Source organism: Xiphophorus hellerii, chromosome 18, assembly GCF_003331165.1.
Source record: "Xiphophorus hellerii strain 12219 chromosome 18, Xiphophorus_hellerii-4.1, whole genome shotgun sequence".
Taxonomy (NCBI): domain Eukaryota; kingdom Metazoa; phylum Chordata; class Actinopteri; order Cyprinodontiformes; family Poeciliidae; genus Xiphophorus; species Xiphophorus hellerii.
This window is the reverse complement of record NC_045689.1, coordinates 7,750,462-7,766,388: the sequence shown is the minus strand read 5'-3', so window position 1 is coordinate 7,766,388 and position 15,927 is coordinate 7,750,462. Positions and strand designations below refer to the sequence as shown.

The 15,927-nt window shown below is 37.1% G+C and overlaps 1 protein-coding gene across 1 annotated transcript in view; it reads left to right on the top strand.

Moving 5' to 3' along the window:
• tenm4 (teneurin transmembrane protein 4) overlaps positions 1-15,927 on the top strand; it is a 222,679-nt gene that overhangs the window by 87,270 nt on the left and 119,482 nt on the right. Inside the window, 1 exon segment of the mRNA XM_032545202.1 lies at positions 13,796-14,045. Coding sequence (XP_032401093.1) covers positions 13,796-14,045 — 250 coding nt within the window.

Genomic DNA, 15,927 nt, shown 5'->3' with positions numbered 1-15,927 from the left:
ATTTTGATCCCTGCTGAATTGATTGATGCCTCAATAAATGCAGCACTTATTCATATAATGTGGGATTCTGTCCATTTCTTGACAAGCTTTCAAAAGTAAAGATATATTTATTAGACTTATCCTTTCGCCATATAAATTTGTATTTTTTGCCGAAGTCAGGCCTACTGATTCCAATGGATTCCAGTTTTTCTGCAGCACATCTTCAATAGAGTTTGCTGTTAAATACAACAAAAGAATAATAACAATATCATCAGGGATGCTAATGCTGATATATGTTCATGCTAGATGTTAGTCATTTTGTAACATATCCGTTTTGGTCTCATAAATAATTAATCAAACATAAATATTATAATAATAAGTTTTCATCTTTTTGCTGTTTGTGTGTGTGGGCGGTGCGTGGGGGTGTTTATGTGTGTGTGTGTTTGGGGTTGGCCATGTCATTATATTTGTTTGACAACAAAAGTGACGCAGTGATACAAACATATGGCCAGTGGATAAAGTTTGGCCTGCCAATTGCTTTTTCTGTGGCCCTCCAGGACCACTAAGGGCCACAGAAATGGAAGTTCAAGATAACACTTGTGTGCTTTAATATTATATTAACAGTCAAATCAAATCAGTTTTTATTTGTATCGGTCAAGGGACTGCAACCTCTGGCGCCAGAGCCACAAGTGGGTCTTGGACCTTCCACAAAGACTCTTATGAATTAAGAGTCTTTGTGTATAATAATAATAAAAAAAATTATATTTTTAAATTAAAAAAAATAATAATTGTAACAAATTTCCTGAAGTACATGTTTATCTAAAAAAATACGTTTTTTTAAGGTATTATAATATTTGTGGCTCTGAAGAAGCTGGACTGAAGGCATTTATAGCTCTCAGGATTGTAAAGGTTGGAGGTGCCTGGTATAGAGACGAATTACATCAATGTAGAAAAGATTTAAAATATTTATTCTTAAGAAGTTCAAATCAAATGTGGAAAAATTACAATATTATAACAGTTTAGTGTTTTTACCTTAACATTCTGCCACAACTGGCCCTTTGAGGGCATTTGTGGTCTACATGTGGCCCAAAATGAAAATGAGTTTAACAGCCCTGTTTTAGATGAATATGGAGGAAAATCTGATTTTTCTATACATAACCACGAAATGGAAAATTGCAAAGTTCATCTCCATGACTGTGGTCAAAATTGGAAACAGATACAGAATCTAAAAATACGTAAAACCAGTACTTGCACCTATAAAAAGAATTCTCATAATATCACCTATGTTGAAAGAAGCTAATTTCCCACAAGTCAGCATGTGAATTTAGAGTAAAGTTCTTCAGTGTTTTGAACTGAAGTCGCTACCTCAGTCCTCCTAAAACAACATGAATGATTTAAGTCATTGATCAAGCTAACTAGCCGAAGGCTTTCATTATATGAAACTCCAAAGTGTCCTGACTGGCTGCTCAGGTCGGCAGCGGAATGAGTTATTAATCCCACTGCAAATCTCCCTGCTAATTCCTCTGCAGCAACACTGTGGTCACCCAGCAGTGGCACGATTGGCTGTAGGCAATATGGGTGGGGGGGGTAAGACCTTTACCATGGCAGAAGTTTCTCACAACAATGAATGTAATTTGCATGGATAGATCGTTTAGTTTAGCCTTAGGCTGTCAGAAAGAGGAGTAAGGAGGAATTTCAGCAGCTCGAGTTGCTACCTCTGGTTGTCATTAGGGCTTTGAAAGACCCTTTTAGTAAGTGGCACTGTGCGCACATACTGCTACGCTTTCTTAATCGAAGCAATGCTACTGACCAAAAAAACAATAGCGGCCTGCAAATTCTTAGTTTTCTACTAAACGTTGCTTAAATCTCATCTTGTTTGTCACACCCCTAATGGGATATTATGTTTCATTTTGAGACTTGACTTTTTTTTTTTTTTTTATGAGTAGTGCTCTCATTAAAATTTGGAGAAGAAGAGCGAAGCATCTCCAAGTTTTGTTCAATTAATCCACACAACTTAGATAAGCTTTCTCTCTATCGTATTTTTCCTGCTGGATTTACAGCGCCTCATCCAAATATTTAGCAAGCTTGGTGACTTTGTTTATTCCTTTCTGGGTATCTCTCATTTTTGATTAATAGGAAAAAAATTAGTCTTTCACTCCAGTGAACAGCACAACGTTCATTCCCCTTTTTTTTTTATTTTGTTGGGAAATAATATATGTAGCTAAATAACTCTATCAATCAGAGCTTGTTTCAGCAGAATGAAATGACTTGATTGGAAGTTGTTCAGTGTGACATTGCTACATAGAGCTATATAAATCTAATATTCACAAGGTGACAAAAACGTAGTGAGAGGTGACAAAATGAGAGCGTGGCATTGGATGTGTTTGCCAGAATGATAATAAAAAGATTGCACATTCCCGGATTTTTTTTTTTCTTTACAAAACATTTTCATTTTTGCTTTAGAAAATATTCCCGGATGTAATTGGGAATTAACCATGCATGTCAAGATGCGTACAGAATTTACATGTGGCAAAAAAATATCTATTTGAACGCCACCACGGCGAAAAAGGATGAGAATTTCAAATCAGGTCGCCTTGATATGCAAGACATGCTTTGAAGAAATGTCATCTGAGCAGAAAAGAATAAAAAAAGATGTTTTTATTGTCAGTAAACAAGGCGAAAGAATACATATGCCTCTAATAATCTTTTCATAGTGGAATCTTTCCACAGAAAAACAGGTGGGTTTTATCTTTTCAGATTACATTCGCCCAAGGTCGTCTTGGAGCCCAAATGCAGGACTTAAAATGTTCTGGCGGATTTTGAACAAGTGAAAGCTCTCAGTGGCATATCATTATTCACATTAGTAGCCTCCAAGGCTGCTGTATGTTTTTTATTTATTTTCAGAGTGGAGTGAGGGAGAGTTGTGTTTTTTTTATTTATTATTATTATTATTTCTGGGAAGACTAAGTCGTAGTTCCTCTAAGGCTGATGAGGCTGCTCGCTGAAGCCTGCAATCCTATTGTCAAGCATGTGTCTCTCTGTGGCCTTCGGCTTTCTCCGAGGGTCTTCTTCCTGGGGAGAATGCCAGTTAGAGGCCGCTGCCACGCTGGGCTGCAAGATCTCAGACGCTGCAGCCTCCCCGCATTAGCATCTCTTAATGCGAAGCAGCATGGGGTCGGCCAGTATCGGCTTTCAGTGCGGTCGGACACCCCAGTGAAAAGGGCCGGCACACCGAGCGGCTCGCAGCTGACCAAGCAGGAATTCTGTGCTGAGCAGAAGGCTCAGGGACGCAGCCGTGTGTGAATTCAAATGAGTCTTCATTTGAACTGCTTAATCATCCCCCCTGAGTCTGCAGAGACGGGGGAGAAATGTGGTTAAAAGAGGTCACACCAGAAAGTAATTTAGCCGCAGACACCACGAGGAATAGAACTATCTGAGGCTAAATAATAATTTCATGAGCAACACATGGCACCCTGTTCTTCTTTTTTTCTGAACACTTTATGTACAGAGCCTTGAGAGTATCAATAACCCCTAAACCATTTCAAATTCACCCAATAACAATAACATTTTATTCCTCTTTGTGAAACATACCCAACTCAGTCAGATTGAATGAAGAGTATTTGTCGACTTCAAGTATTGCTGTAGATTCTCACTCAGATTTAAGTCAGGGTTGTTCAAACACATCAATGCTTTGATGTAAACCATTTTGCTACAGCTCCGGCTGTATGTTTACGGTCGTTTTACTGCTAGAATGTGAGCCTACACCCCTTTCTCAATTCTTTTGCAGTCCCCCTTTTATCCATGATTACACTGTATTTAGCTCCGTCCATCTTACCATCAGCTCTAACCAGCTTCCATGACCCACTGAAAGAGCATACCCACAATATTATGCTGCTGCCTCCATGTTTCCTGGAATGTACTCATGTTCATATTGGGCTGTTTTTTTATTGTCACACAGCATTTTTAATGTAGGTCAAAAATGTCAAATTTTGGTTTTCTTGCCCTTCTGCCATAAAGGTCAGATTTGTGACTTGTATGATCATCTCCCTTTTCCCTACTGAAGAAAAACCTCCCCACAGCACAATACTGCTATCACAGTGTCTTGTTTTTGGGATGCCATTTTCAGGCACTACTAAGTAAAAAGTTTATTTTCTAACCCTAAAGCACTAAATATTTATTCTGCTAACGCCTAAGTGCTGTAGCAGCATGGTATTTAGCAGAATACCACTGAACTCAATCATATTGGTACCCACCATACATTGATGACAAGCATTGCAGAGCATACGTTACACCACTGTTGCCAACTTAGGCAACTTTGATAAAATATTTAGTAACTTTTCAGACAAAAAAATTGCATTGGCCAAAATCGTAATCAGCAGGTCAGGCTTGTTAAAGAAAAATTGCAATTGATGCATGCCTCATTGTTTTTCCTCTTTACAAATCTTGTCATTTTTTTGGAGTCATTCCATCATTCAAAACTGGAGAAAATCTACTGAAGTTGGTGGTTATTAAATGAGAAAGTGTGAAAAGTTCCAAAGTTCCCAACACTTTTGCAATCCACTGGAAGTTATGAGTAAAGTGAAGTCAACAGGCAATTTGTCCGATCATATTCAGTCCACCGTTTGTCAGCTCACAGTAACCCATTCAGGATACCTACATATCTTCTTTCCAGTGACGTAAATTTAGATGCATCACCTTCATTGTATGATAATTGCAGACCATCTGTGCCTTCTAACAAAATCTCCAGGCTCTTGATGGATTTGTAGCAGAGTGACATACAGAACAGAGCATACATAACCACTTGTCTTGTTCTTGCTAAGGCAGCTCAAAGAATGACAGAAAATCCATTAGATCTAAGGAAGGCCAAGTGAAACATATGCCAGCTCTGGTCTTAATGGATTTAGGTTGAAAACTCTGGCAGGCCCTTTTATAATAGTTTTTATAAATTGGTGTTCTTTGTGCAACCTGGCGGCATCTTGCATTACTTCTTTAAAAAACAACACATCTGTCTTCCTCTGGTTGGTAATAAAAATCAAGCTTTATTTGCATTCTACGAACTTGTTTTTCCCTAAGGGAGACCCGGTGAAGAGCCGAGAAGTGTGTTGTTTGTGGTACCTGTTACCTCTCAAATGGTTCTTTGGAAGACAGCTGGAATTCCCTCATGCCTCTTCCTCTCAGATTTTTTTTTAATGGTGTAGGAAACAGCAGGGCTTGGAGAGAGATCCGGCTCCACGGAGCCACTACGTTGTGCTGCTTCACTGCGTTCGTGACAAATTCTATTTGTGTTTTTATAGACAATTCTTACTCAACTGGAAATTTCGCTCTTGTGATTAGCCCTTGGGGATGATCTGCTGATTTATATTGGTGCTGGATGACTTTTGATTAATTCTCCATCAAATGACTTGCACCTCAGTGGGCTGAATGGATGTTTAGGGCATATCCTATCACTTTATATCATCAGATGTGGCCGTCAGTGTTGTGGATGCTATAAACTTTCGTTGTTTAGGAATATGCATTTCCGTAGACACTACAAAAAATGTCAAATAAAGTTAAAAATTCAGACTAAATGAAAGCAAAAATAAACTTTTTCCTGGCAAGATTTTCTGTCATCCCCAATTAATGCAGGTATTTATCATGTGTTGAGTTTGAAATATATTATATATGATAAGTATTTTGCAGAGATATTTCTAGTCATGGTATTTGCAGTTATCAGGTGCAAGCATCAAACTAAATGTGTAACGATTGAAAGAGCATGCACCACTGCATGCAGCTTTTTGATCTGCTGTATATTGATTGGTGTTTATGTTGTTGTTGATTACTCCTGCTGTGGAAATTAAAGCAGTTGTGTCCCTACAAAATCTTACATCTGGAAGACAGGCGTCTGATTAAATTTGAACCTTTTTAACAAAAGGCTGATTTACTCCTAGATTACAGTGCATGTAACCATTTCCACCTAGTCTATTGCTGATTTTAGTCCCATATAATTTTGTTCCAACTACATAATCGATTGTCTGCACAAAAAAAAGATATAGTTCAGGAAAGAAAACATCTATTTTTTTTTTTAATTAACTGCTAAAACAAAATTATAACACAAATGCTAGTTTTTAGTCATTCTAATTCAGCTTAGTCAAATGTCCAATTTGGACCATGTTCTGGGTGTTTGAATTGCATTCACTGCATTCAGCATCAACCTTTTAGAAGGAAAATTTGGCATGGACAAAACAGCACTGGCAGAGCAAAGGGTGTTTGTATACAAATGTGAACTACCTCTTGAATTTGGCATTTTAATATCAAAAGATGTTTACACATTTCAGTAATTTACAACTGAGTCTAATTCACCGCTAATATATTCAGATTAATACAAAACCATTAGATACATTCAGCAGGAGGTTTTATACCAGTCAAACAACAACTTGTTTCCCATGCAAATGGAAATTTCTGCATCAGGTGAAATATTCTAAAGTATTTTGGAATATATTGGCAGTAATTTTATTTATATTACAAAATCTATACTTCGCTTAGTTGGGCTTTTGCTCACTGACTGGACATCTTTCTGTGAGCAATTATAACAACTTACAAGGAGACCGATATTCCTGTTGTTTCTTGGTGTGGGGGAAGAGGTTTTAGCTAATGAAGTGGATTTGCCTTAATTACTTGTCTCAGAAAGCATCAGGAGGCCTTAACCGGTGCATGCATCTGTTAGGAAGAAAAATGAAACCCCCACATTCCCAACACTGAATGGATATCATCAGGCCTCTACTTTGAATGCGACGTGAATGTTTTTGGCCATTGTAGCTAAGTCTCTATTCTCTGTCTCTCTGATAACAAATGAATCTCCTTTTCTTGGCCATTTGGTTGTGCAAAGCAGGTCAATAGAAAACCATTAATTTTTTTCTCTCCTATGTCTTGGATAGTAGTGAATAATTGTTGCTGAATCGCCACATCTGCGCGGGTCATGCTGCCCTGTGCTTTATACCACAAACGCTCTTATTTCTCATTCCTCATTCATTTTTTAAAAATATTTTTAGTTCTACAAGTCTAACATGTACTTACCTGGCTATGGAACAATGTGTATTGCAGGACAATGACATGTTTGCACACCATCAGACAGCCGATCTCAATCACAGTCTCTGAGGTTGTTTTTAGCATGTTATAAGTTGTTCATTATCATTGTGGATCAGCTTCTCATTTTCAACAAACTTTTTAATGTAAATTGTTGGAGTCAATGTGTCTTCAAATGCTACATACATATTCTAAGTAGATTTAAACAGATAGCTTTCTCAAGTAGGTTTGAAGGGCTAAGAAACCAAGCCTTAATGCACTAACAAATGTGCATTTGTTTAATATTTATTTTTTTTATTTAAACTTTAGTTCACCAGGAAATCCCATTGAGATTAAAAATCTCTTTTGCAAGACAATGCTGGTCAAGACTGGCAGCAGCACACAGACACTACAGAACATTCACAGGAAATACAGAAAATGTAACACTTTCAAATAAATTAAATAAAAAGATTCCTCAGTGGAAACATTTACAGACAGATTATTCTTTCTCAAAATCAATAGGAATGGCCTTAAGAACATTTTGTGACAACAACACCTTTAGCTTCTGTAACTGGCTCCAAGCAGTGCACAGGATGGATGCAGGGATGTAAACCATGCCACTGGACTTTAGAGCAGTATTCTCTGGAGTGATGAATCATGCCTCTGTCTGGCAATTTAATGGACAAGTCTGGCTGTAGCAGTTGCCAGGGGAATGATACTTGCATGACTGCATTGTGTCAACTGTGACTTTTTTTTTTTGCAAAAAGGATTATGGTGTGGGTCTTTTCTTCGGGAGTTAAGCTCACCCTCTTAGTTGCAGTAAATGTAACTTCTAATCCTGTTGCATGTCGAGACGTTTTGGACTATTTCACGCTCCCAACTTTATGGGAATAGTTCGGGGATCCCACCTTTCTGTTCCAGCATGACTCTGCACCGGTGCTCAAGACTAGCTCAATGGATGACATGGAAGACTTTGACTGGGCTACACAAAATATTGCTATTATTTTACTGTATTGTCCAACATCAGTGTCTGACCTCATAAATATTTTGCCCGAAAAGTCTTCTGAAATTCCTAACAAAATCCCCCTAACCCTTGTAGTCTACAAAGAGTTGAAGCTCTGGAAGATGCACAAAGTGTATCGATGACATATGTAAGAATTTGCATTAAAGATAGGTGGCATCGAATGTAAGCCTAATGAAACTGGCCGAATGCTTTTGGGAATAGTTTGTCCATTTATGTGTAGTCATATAGACATACAGTATGTTCTCACAGCATTTTATAAGTAGAATAGAAAATTTCATTTAAATCGTAGGTTGTCAAAGTGGGTTAAAAAGGGAAAATACAGGCTGTTCAGTTTGAAACATCCTGCGGTAGACGGCACCATTTTATACCAGGAAAAGTTGATTACAAAAACAACCACAACTGCAAATAGATGAAATGACAAGCACCAAACTGAGCATGTATGGTGTGTCACAATAGAAAGAAGAACTACATTTAACTAGGGGGGAAAAAAAACAGTCCAACCCAACCAGATTCAAGCTGGGTGGTTATCTTCCTCAAAACAAGGGAGCATAGAGGAAATGGACACAAATAAAACAAAAAGAAGGAAAATTTCTATGGAGAGTGAATTGTTTCATATAGCAGTATTACCAATTGTTTTTACAATGAATAGTAAAACAAACAAAAAGGGTAGAAAGATGAATATCTTCCTGGAGATACATTTGCAGCATTAATGCCAAAGGGTAGTTCATTGTCTCTAACCTCAACATATACTGGAAGTTGATTGAAAAAGAAGAAAAAATAAGCTTACACAAAGAGAAGCTGTCTGTCTCCCAAGCAAAAGCTGAGAAACTATTTAAAAATAATGTTGCATTAATCATAAATATTGCAAAACTATGAATAATGGAGACACTGTATTGCTATTTTATAAGTCACTTAAAATAAGTGTAATTTTTCTGACATGTTTATGACTTTGCAAATATACAGCACAGAGTGTTCACATTTACACTAATCCAGATAGATTTACGAAAGCACACAAAGCCCTGAGAATTAAATTGCATGTTTAGTGTAGAGATCTGCAGGTATTTACATTTGATGGTACATGGCAAATGTAGAATCTATAATTATTGAGAACATTGCCCCAGGAAAAGAAGGTGCTGCAGAGATGAATTAGCTGTTGGTCTGCAATCGCTCGATGGTCACGCTCCAGGATGTAAAATGTTTGTTTTGGTTTGCAGTAGATGCCTTCCGGAGCAGGGACTCATTTGTCCTTTAGATATATTTCGCTGTGTATCTGTGCCATCTCTGTATCAAATTAGCATAACCATATGAATGGCTTCTGGGATCAGGTACATAACTGAGCTGGAGGGAGGTCATCAAAAACTGTGTGGTTTTACCTCACACTGTGATACTTTTAAGTGTCTCAACTGCTGGAAGGAATAAATCATGTCTCCAAAGACAAAATATACTTCTTTAAACATAAGAAATGATCTAAAACTAAATCTAAATGCAGTGGTGAACAACCAAAAAAGTTTGTTGCCTTAACCTTAAACCAGTAATCACAAACATTGGTTCTGCTAACATAATGCACTACACCTACGAGGGATTTAGAGAAAGCTAATGCTAAAATGCTAATGTCAATTCAAATGATATCTCCCCTTGAAAGACTACAATCCCCGAGCACCAATTTAATAAATCAAATATTAATTTAATTTTAACATTATCATTTACTTGTTCTTATAATGTCCTTAGATATTGTATTCATGTTTGTATCTCATTTTTTTTACTATGCATTCTTTATATTGTTCATATATGTTTATTCCTGAAAATAAAGTTTTTCAACTGCTCTGTAAAAAAATTTCACCCCTTTCAAAGTAAGAGCATGAATATTACGGAGCCCCCTAGGGAACATGGGGATTTTTTTTTCTTTTGCGTTCCCTTGCAAAACATTTGCGTTCCCTCGCAATATTTTTGCGTTCCCTCGCAAAACTGTACTGGTCAGTTTTGCAGCATAATTGAATACTGTAAGCCTTTCTTACGGTTGGCGCCGTACTTTCTGCTTTAATATAAGGTTATGTGAGGTATTTCCATGAATGTTAGTATCTTTTTGTGAAATATCTGAAGTTTTATATCTTTCTTTGGGATAGAAAGGCACCACAAACCTACGATATAAACAGAAACCTTCCGTAAGTAGGAAAGAAATAAAAATACGTTATAATTTGGACTATTTCTGAGTTATTATCGTGGGTAATAAGTCATCTGACAGTTTTGATTGTGTCTCTGTTGTGTTCGTAGTCTGAATGGTTTAAAGAGCTGCTTTCAGTGCCGCTCCATCTTAGCCATAACAGACATAAACATGCAGTAAATAAATCGATTTTCAATCAGTGTTTTGCACCAAACAGTTTTTACTATTAACAAGTTTTTATTATTAAAAACACGACAAACTAATGATGGTAAAGGGCCGCACTGGGTTAACTCGGGGAATCTCATCTGTCCGTGTATCAATCAACTCCAAACCTCTTCTTTGTTCTGTCACAATTATCGATTTATTCCATTTTGATGATCAGGCTCCAAACTTCGCAAGGACTGACCGCCCCGCTCACCGCTTCCTAAAACACACAAAGCCAGTATCCTTCCCATTCATACCTGGTGACGTCACTCCCACGTCGGCACCTAAGTGTCAAAGTCGCCTGCTCCTGTCATATCAATAATTACTTATTTCATTCATATGGCTCTTACAGAGCCTCAGTGAAAACTTGTTTATTATTATTAACTGTTTGGTGCAAAACACTGATTGAAAATCGATTTATTTTTTACTGCATGTTTATGTCTGTTAAGGCTAAGATGGAGCGGCACTGAAAGCAGCTCTTTAAACCATTCAGACTACGAACACAACAGAGACACAATCAAAAACTAAACGGCTAAATACCTGGAGAATTTTGAACAATTGATAACCAAACTTTCAACGCAGATGTGAAACTTTATTCAACTGAAGATTTACAAAGCGGCAAGGTAAATTAGTGTCTTTGAATTTATCTGAAAAAATTAATTTAGGGTAAGCTAAGTTTGCATAAAGAGCTAAACGAAAAATTTGTTACGTCATTAGTTGATTAGTGGACGTGTGCCCACCGTCGTCTAAATGTAAAAGTTCCTGTTTTATTTTAAATACTAGGAAGAAACATAGTAAGCCGTTTAAATGTTGCTTGTTAGGCTGGGAAACATAGAATTAAACTCGGCATATTTTAGCTTTCTTGCTACTTTATTAGCATACTGCCTGCTAGCACAAATGGCTATGTTCCCATTTTGAACAACTGCAATGAAGCTTGATGCAAGCATGTTGTTGGTGCAGGTCTATCAGTCTTACATGATTGACACATGTTAATATGGGAGCTTTAAGTTCCTGACCCTGAAAAAAAATCTGATAGGAGTCGAAACTTGTTGACTGACATGAGTCGGTATTGCTTTAATGAAGGAGTTGATTATAGGAAATAAGCCCGCTCTGTGTCTGCATTCTGCTCTCTGCGCTGTAAATTGGCAATTTAGTGCTGAGGATATCTGTGAAATAAAGGCTCAACGGCTACGAAGAAAAGCCTTTCTGTGTAAAGCCAGCAGTTCATTGATTGATGAATGGCTTAGGAAACGTGGAAATAAATGGCTACAGAGTGCAAAAAGACATCAGTCCTTTATCTTGTGGAGAGCAGAGTATCAAAGAGTGAGAATAGGACCAGAGACTACTATCTCCTCTTCTAGGCAGTTTGGCATTTCCAGCCAGTTTGTCAGGGAAGATCTGATTACTGCCATACAGCTGAAACAATTTCATATCTTAAATCTGCTAATGAGTTGTGTGAAACATGCATTATTAGTTGAAAAAAAAAAACAAAAACCCATGCTCCAACAATCTTCCCTAGTCTAAATGAGTGTCCTAAAAAGCTGTGAGACTTTGTCAACTTCAGGAAGAGACCAGCTCATTTGTTTAAACAAGCCAGTCCGTGTCTGTTCGGAGTAAACTTGCACCTGGTCTCAGTGGGAGGCAGAGAGGACACAGTGGTGGAGATCAGTTAGAAGAAATAATGAGCAGGAGAGTTTTTTTTTTCCTTTCTTTTTGAAGCGTGTTTCATGTGAGGTCTTTGTAGCTTGTCATTAAAAGGGATTTGTAAGTTTCTGTGTTAATTTGTTAGTGAAACTACTGGTGTGAAAATGCCTGCCATGGTGCTACTGCAGGAAAGTTCAAACTTTAGTTTTAATGGTGTTTATTAGTTGATTATGCTGAATATACACTCTAGACAGTAAAAGCATTCACGCCCAGTGATGTCAGCAACAGACTACTCTAACTTGACTGATTTTTTTTTTTTTATATTGAGTAAACTGACAAGTTCATATGTATAATCCAATTAGAATATATACAGTTGATACACAGTTGCTTTCCTCTTGCATCTTGATGTCTAGTCTGTGACAATTCAATCACATTATCAGCATAAGGTCAACCTGTGTAAAATCACGCAGTGACACAAATGAAAACAATGGAATGAGGAGAGAAATGCAGGAACATCTCCATTAACATGGCGATCTTGGCAGCTTCTCTGATTAACGCTTTCCTCGACTGGCCTGTCAGTATTTGCTGGCTGTCATGTCTTGGTATGTTTGGGTATATTTCTTGCATGTTGGCTGAATTTAATTTAGGGGAATCGTAGTAAAGGGGATAGAATCACAAATGTGCGACTCACTTTTTTATTTGTGTTGTTTTTCTATGATCTAATTACATAAAATCCTAACTTAACACAATGCAACAAAAATGTAAATTGGCTAAAGTAAAGGTATAAATTCCTTTGCAGGACACTGTCCATCCTATTAGGAGGTTTTGTTTTAGTCCAAAACCAATATTAAAGTCAGAAATTGACTTTTCTTTTTTTGTGGTAAAGTTTGCAGTCATTTAAATTTATTCTCCACTTAAAATCAAAATGGTTCTTTCCTGACTGTCTTGCTAAAGTTCCCAATTTGTCATTTGTCTTCTCACAGCCTTCTTAATATGATGCTTAATTTATCTTGTTTCTTCTTCTACTTTAGTTATTTTCTAGGGTGCATTCACATGAGACCTGCTTAATCAAACCTCTGTTTGTTTGCTTAGAAAAACTAGAGTTTGATTAAGATGGACTAAATAGGGCTGGTGTGAATGCGCCCTGAAAGTGTTTTACATATGACACTTTTTTTCAGTGGAAACTGTTTTTGGATGTCCAATATAAAAACTATTTAATTTTCTTATGTTTATGACCTGCAGATTTTTTTTTCTACTCAGACAAATCAAAAGCCTTAAAAATAACTTTTTATAAAAATGCAAATTTTCACTTGCACAAAGCACTAACAAAATATCACTTGTTTAGTGGTTGTGACTTGTAGCATTTATCATTGGAAAAGAAAACATACTTTGTCTACGTTTTACAGGAGGAAGGAATTAAATTTAAACAACCTTCTGCAATTTTCTGTGAAAATGTTTAAAAGGTAACTCCAAAAGGTTTTTTTTTTTTTTTTTGTTAAGACGAAGCTTAAAAAACTCGAATACTCTTTCAGAAGCTGCGGACCTGAATAGATCAGTAGTATTTTAGCACTGCTGGGAAACAAATTGTGAGTCAGTCTTTGATGGTAACCTCAAAGGTAGAAAGGACTAAAAAGTTCCTCAAAGTGATTATTTAACGACTGGATTTCTTTTCCTTCAGGTAAATGCTTTCTTTTTCATGTTTTATTTATTTCCTGTTTTTTTCCACCGCTCTCTCTTTTCAGACGGAGCATTTCAAAATCACTCTCGGCTGCGGACGCCTCCGCTACCCCTCTCCCATTCTCACTCGCCCAATCATCAGCACCATGCAGCCTCTATTAACTCGTTAAACAGGAGCAACTACACTCCACGGAGCAACGCCAGTCCAGCGCCCACAGACAGCTCCGCTCCCCCGGAGGGTCCCGCCAGTGGTCAAGACTCCAGCAGCGTTCAGGACAACTGGCTCCTCAACAGCAACATCCCGCTGGAAACGAGGTACCATATAACTTGTCTCCCTAACAATGTGCGAGGCAGACATGTTGGCATCTTTAGGAATGAGCACAAGCTTCTGCCATCGAACTCAGCTTTTTGTGTTGTCAGCTCTATATTATGTTACCGCAGAGCTAACAAGGAGCAGAGCAAAAAAATTAAAACTGCTTGGACCAAAAGGCCTAACTTTTTGAAGAACACGATTTTTGTGGAAAACAAGAGAAAAGTGTTGCTTTTGGTTGCTTGTCAAATATTAGCAGATTTTCAGCCAAATCTAGTTTGACTAATAATAATAATGTTAGAAAAATGCAAAATTCCATCCAAGCTCTAGTGTGCATGCTTCCTCGCTTCTCTCCTTCAGTCCTGGTGTCTATTTATTTTATATTAATCAACTCTTTGTTCTCCAGCACATTCTCAATAAGAAGGCTCTTGAGTGAAGTAGATTTGTCGAGTATTATTGGAACTAAGAGAATGTCTGTTGGTCTTTCCTTGACTGGTATTGTCAAGAATTTCAAGGCAAAATGATTTCCTTCGCTCTAATAATCTCCTTTTTTCACCGGTGGCTGTATAATCTTCAAAAAGAAAAGCTCAATCATGGCTGTAGCCAGGTTACCACCTGAGAAAAATTCTTCAATAAGCCTCAAATTGTGGGAGAATTTCTCCTCATTTTGTAGATTTGATGGTTAGGATTGAGTCAGAGCATTTCAACTGTAACATTAGGGCTGCAATTTTACCCACCACAGTAGTGACTAAACGTCTTTGTTCGTTTGTACTCATTTATTCTTTTTATATTCTAGAAAACTAGAGATAAATGCCCTGTGAATGAAAAGCAAGCTGAGTGCACACTTCTGACAGGTAGTCTCCTCTAAAATATGATTTTTCTTTCATTTTTTACCCTCAATAAAAGTGTCACAGAGCAGTAATTGATGCCCATTTTGTCAAAGCTGTAATCGAAGCACTATTGTTCAAACAGATTTGAGTTTAGCTAGTAAAGCTAAATTCAATAACTCTGATAAACCCTTTTTCTAAGCCAGTTTTCTTCCTCCTGCATTTCTCACCATGTCAAATTTCTCCTTTGAATTTTGAGCTCAAAAAGCTTCTGAGCAAAGAAAGCCAGTTTTGCACAAATGGCAGCTTTGTGTTGACATGTAACTGGCAGCAACATTGCCATTTAGATTTATAAACAGTATCTAAAAAATAGGTTTAGAGATTTTTCTTTTTATCAGTTTAAAAATAGCCAATTTTTATTTATGTGGGAAAATGTATGACAAAGTGGTCTGAAAAGCATCTACACCCAGCGACAATATTGTTTTTATTTTAATGTGATTTAACCTGATTTGGGATGCATATCCTTGAATTTGTACTAAACAATTGCAGCGAAATTTAAAAATGGTGGCTTCTGGAATTGGTTAGCCAGAAGACCATGATCCTGTTTAGCAGATCTGCAGTAAATGATATGTCCCCTTTATGCAAATATAGCATAATATTAACATCTTAAATTTCCAATTAACACAGTTAGCATGGTTTGCATCACTAAATCAATTGTTACTGTGTATTCCCAAGAGTTATGAACCTTACATTAACTAAGAAATATCTAAATATTTCCTACGTTTTTGCTCGCCATGTGCCATCATAGAGTAGTTTAAAGTACAAAAGATGTAATAGTAAAATGTTTCTTTTGGAAGTCTTCCTCTCTGTGACAATTACTTTATCTGATTAATCATCAAAATAATCTGCATGAAAAATACATGTGCTTATAAACTTAAATTTATATCTGGTTGGATTAGACGAATTGGTGAGCCACAGACCTATATTGATTTCAAATATGAAAACATTTTTGGGTCAGACCTGTAGAACTGAGACAATTTGGCAAAATAGCAACACTGGT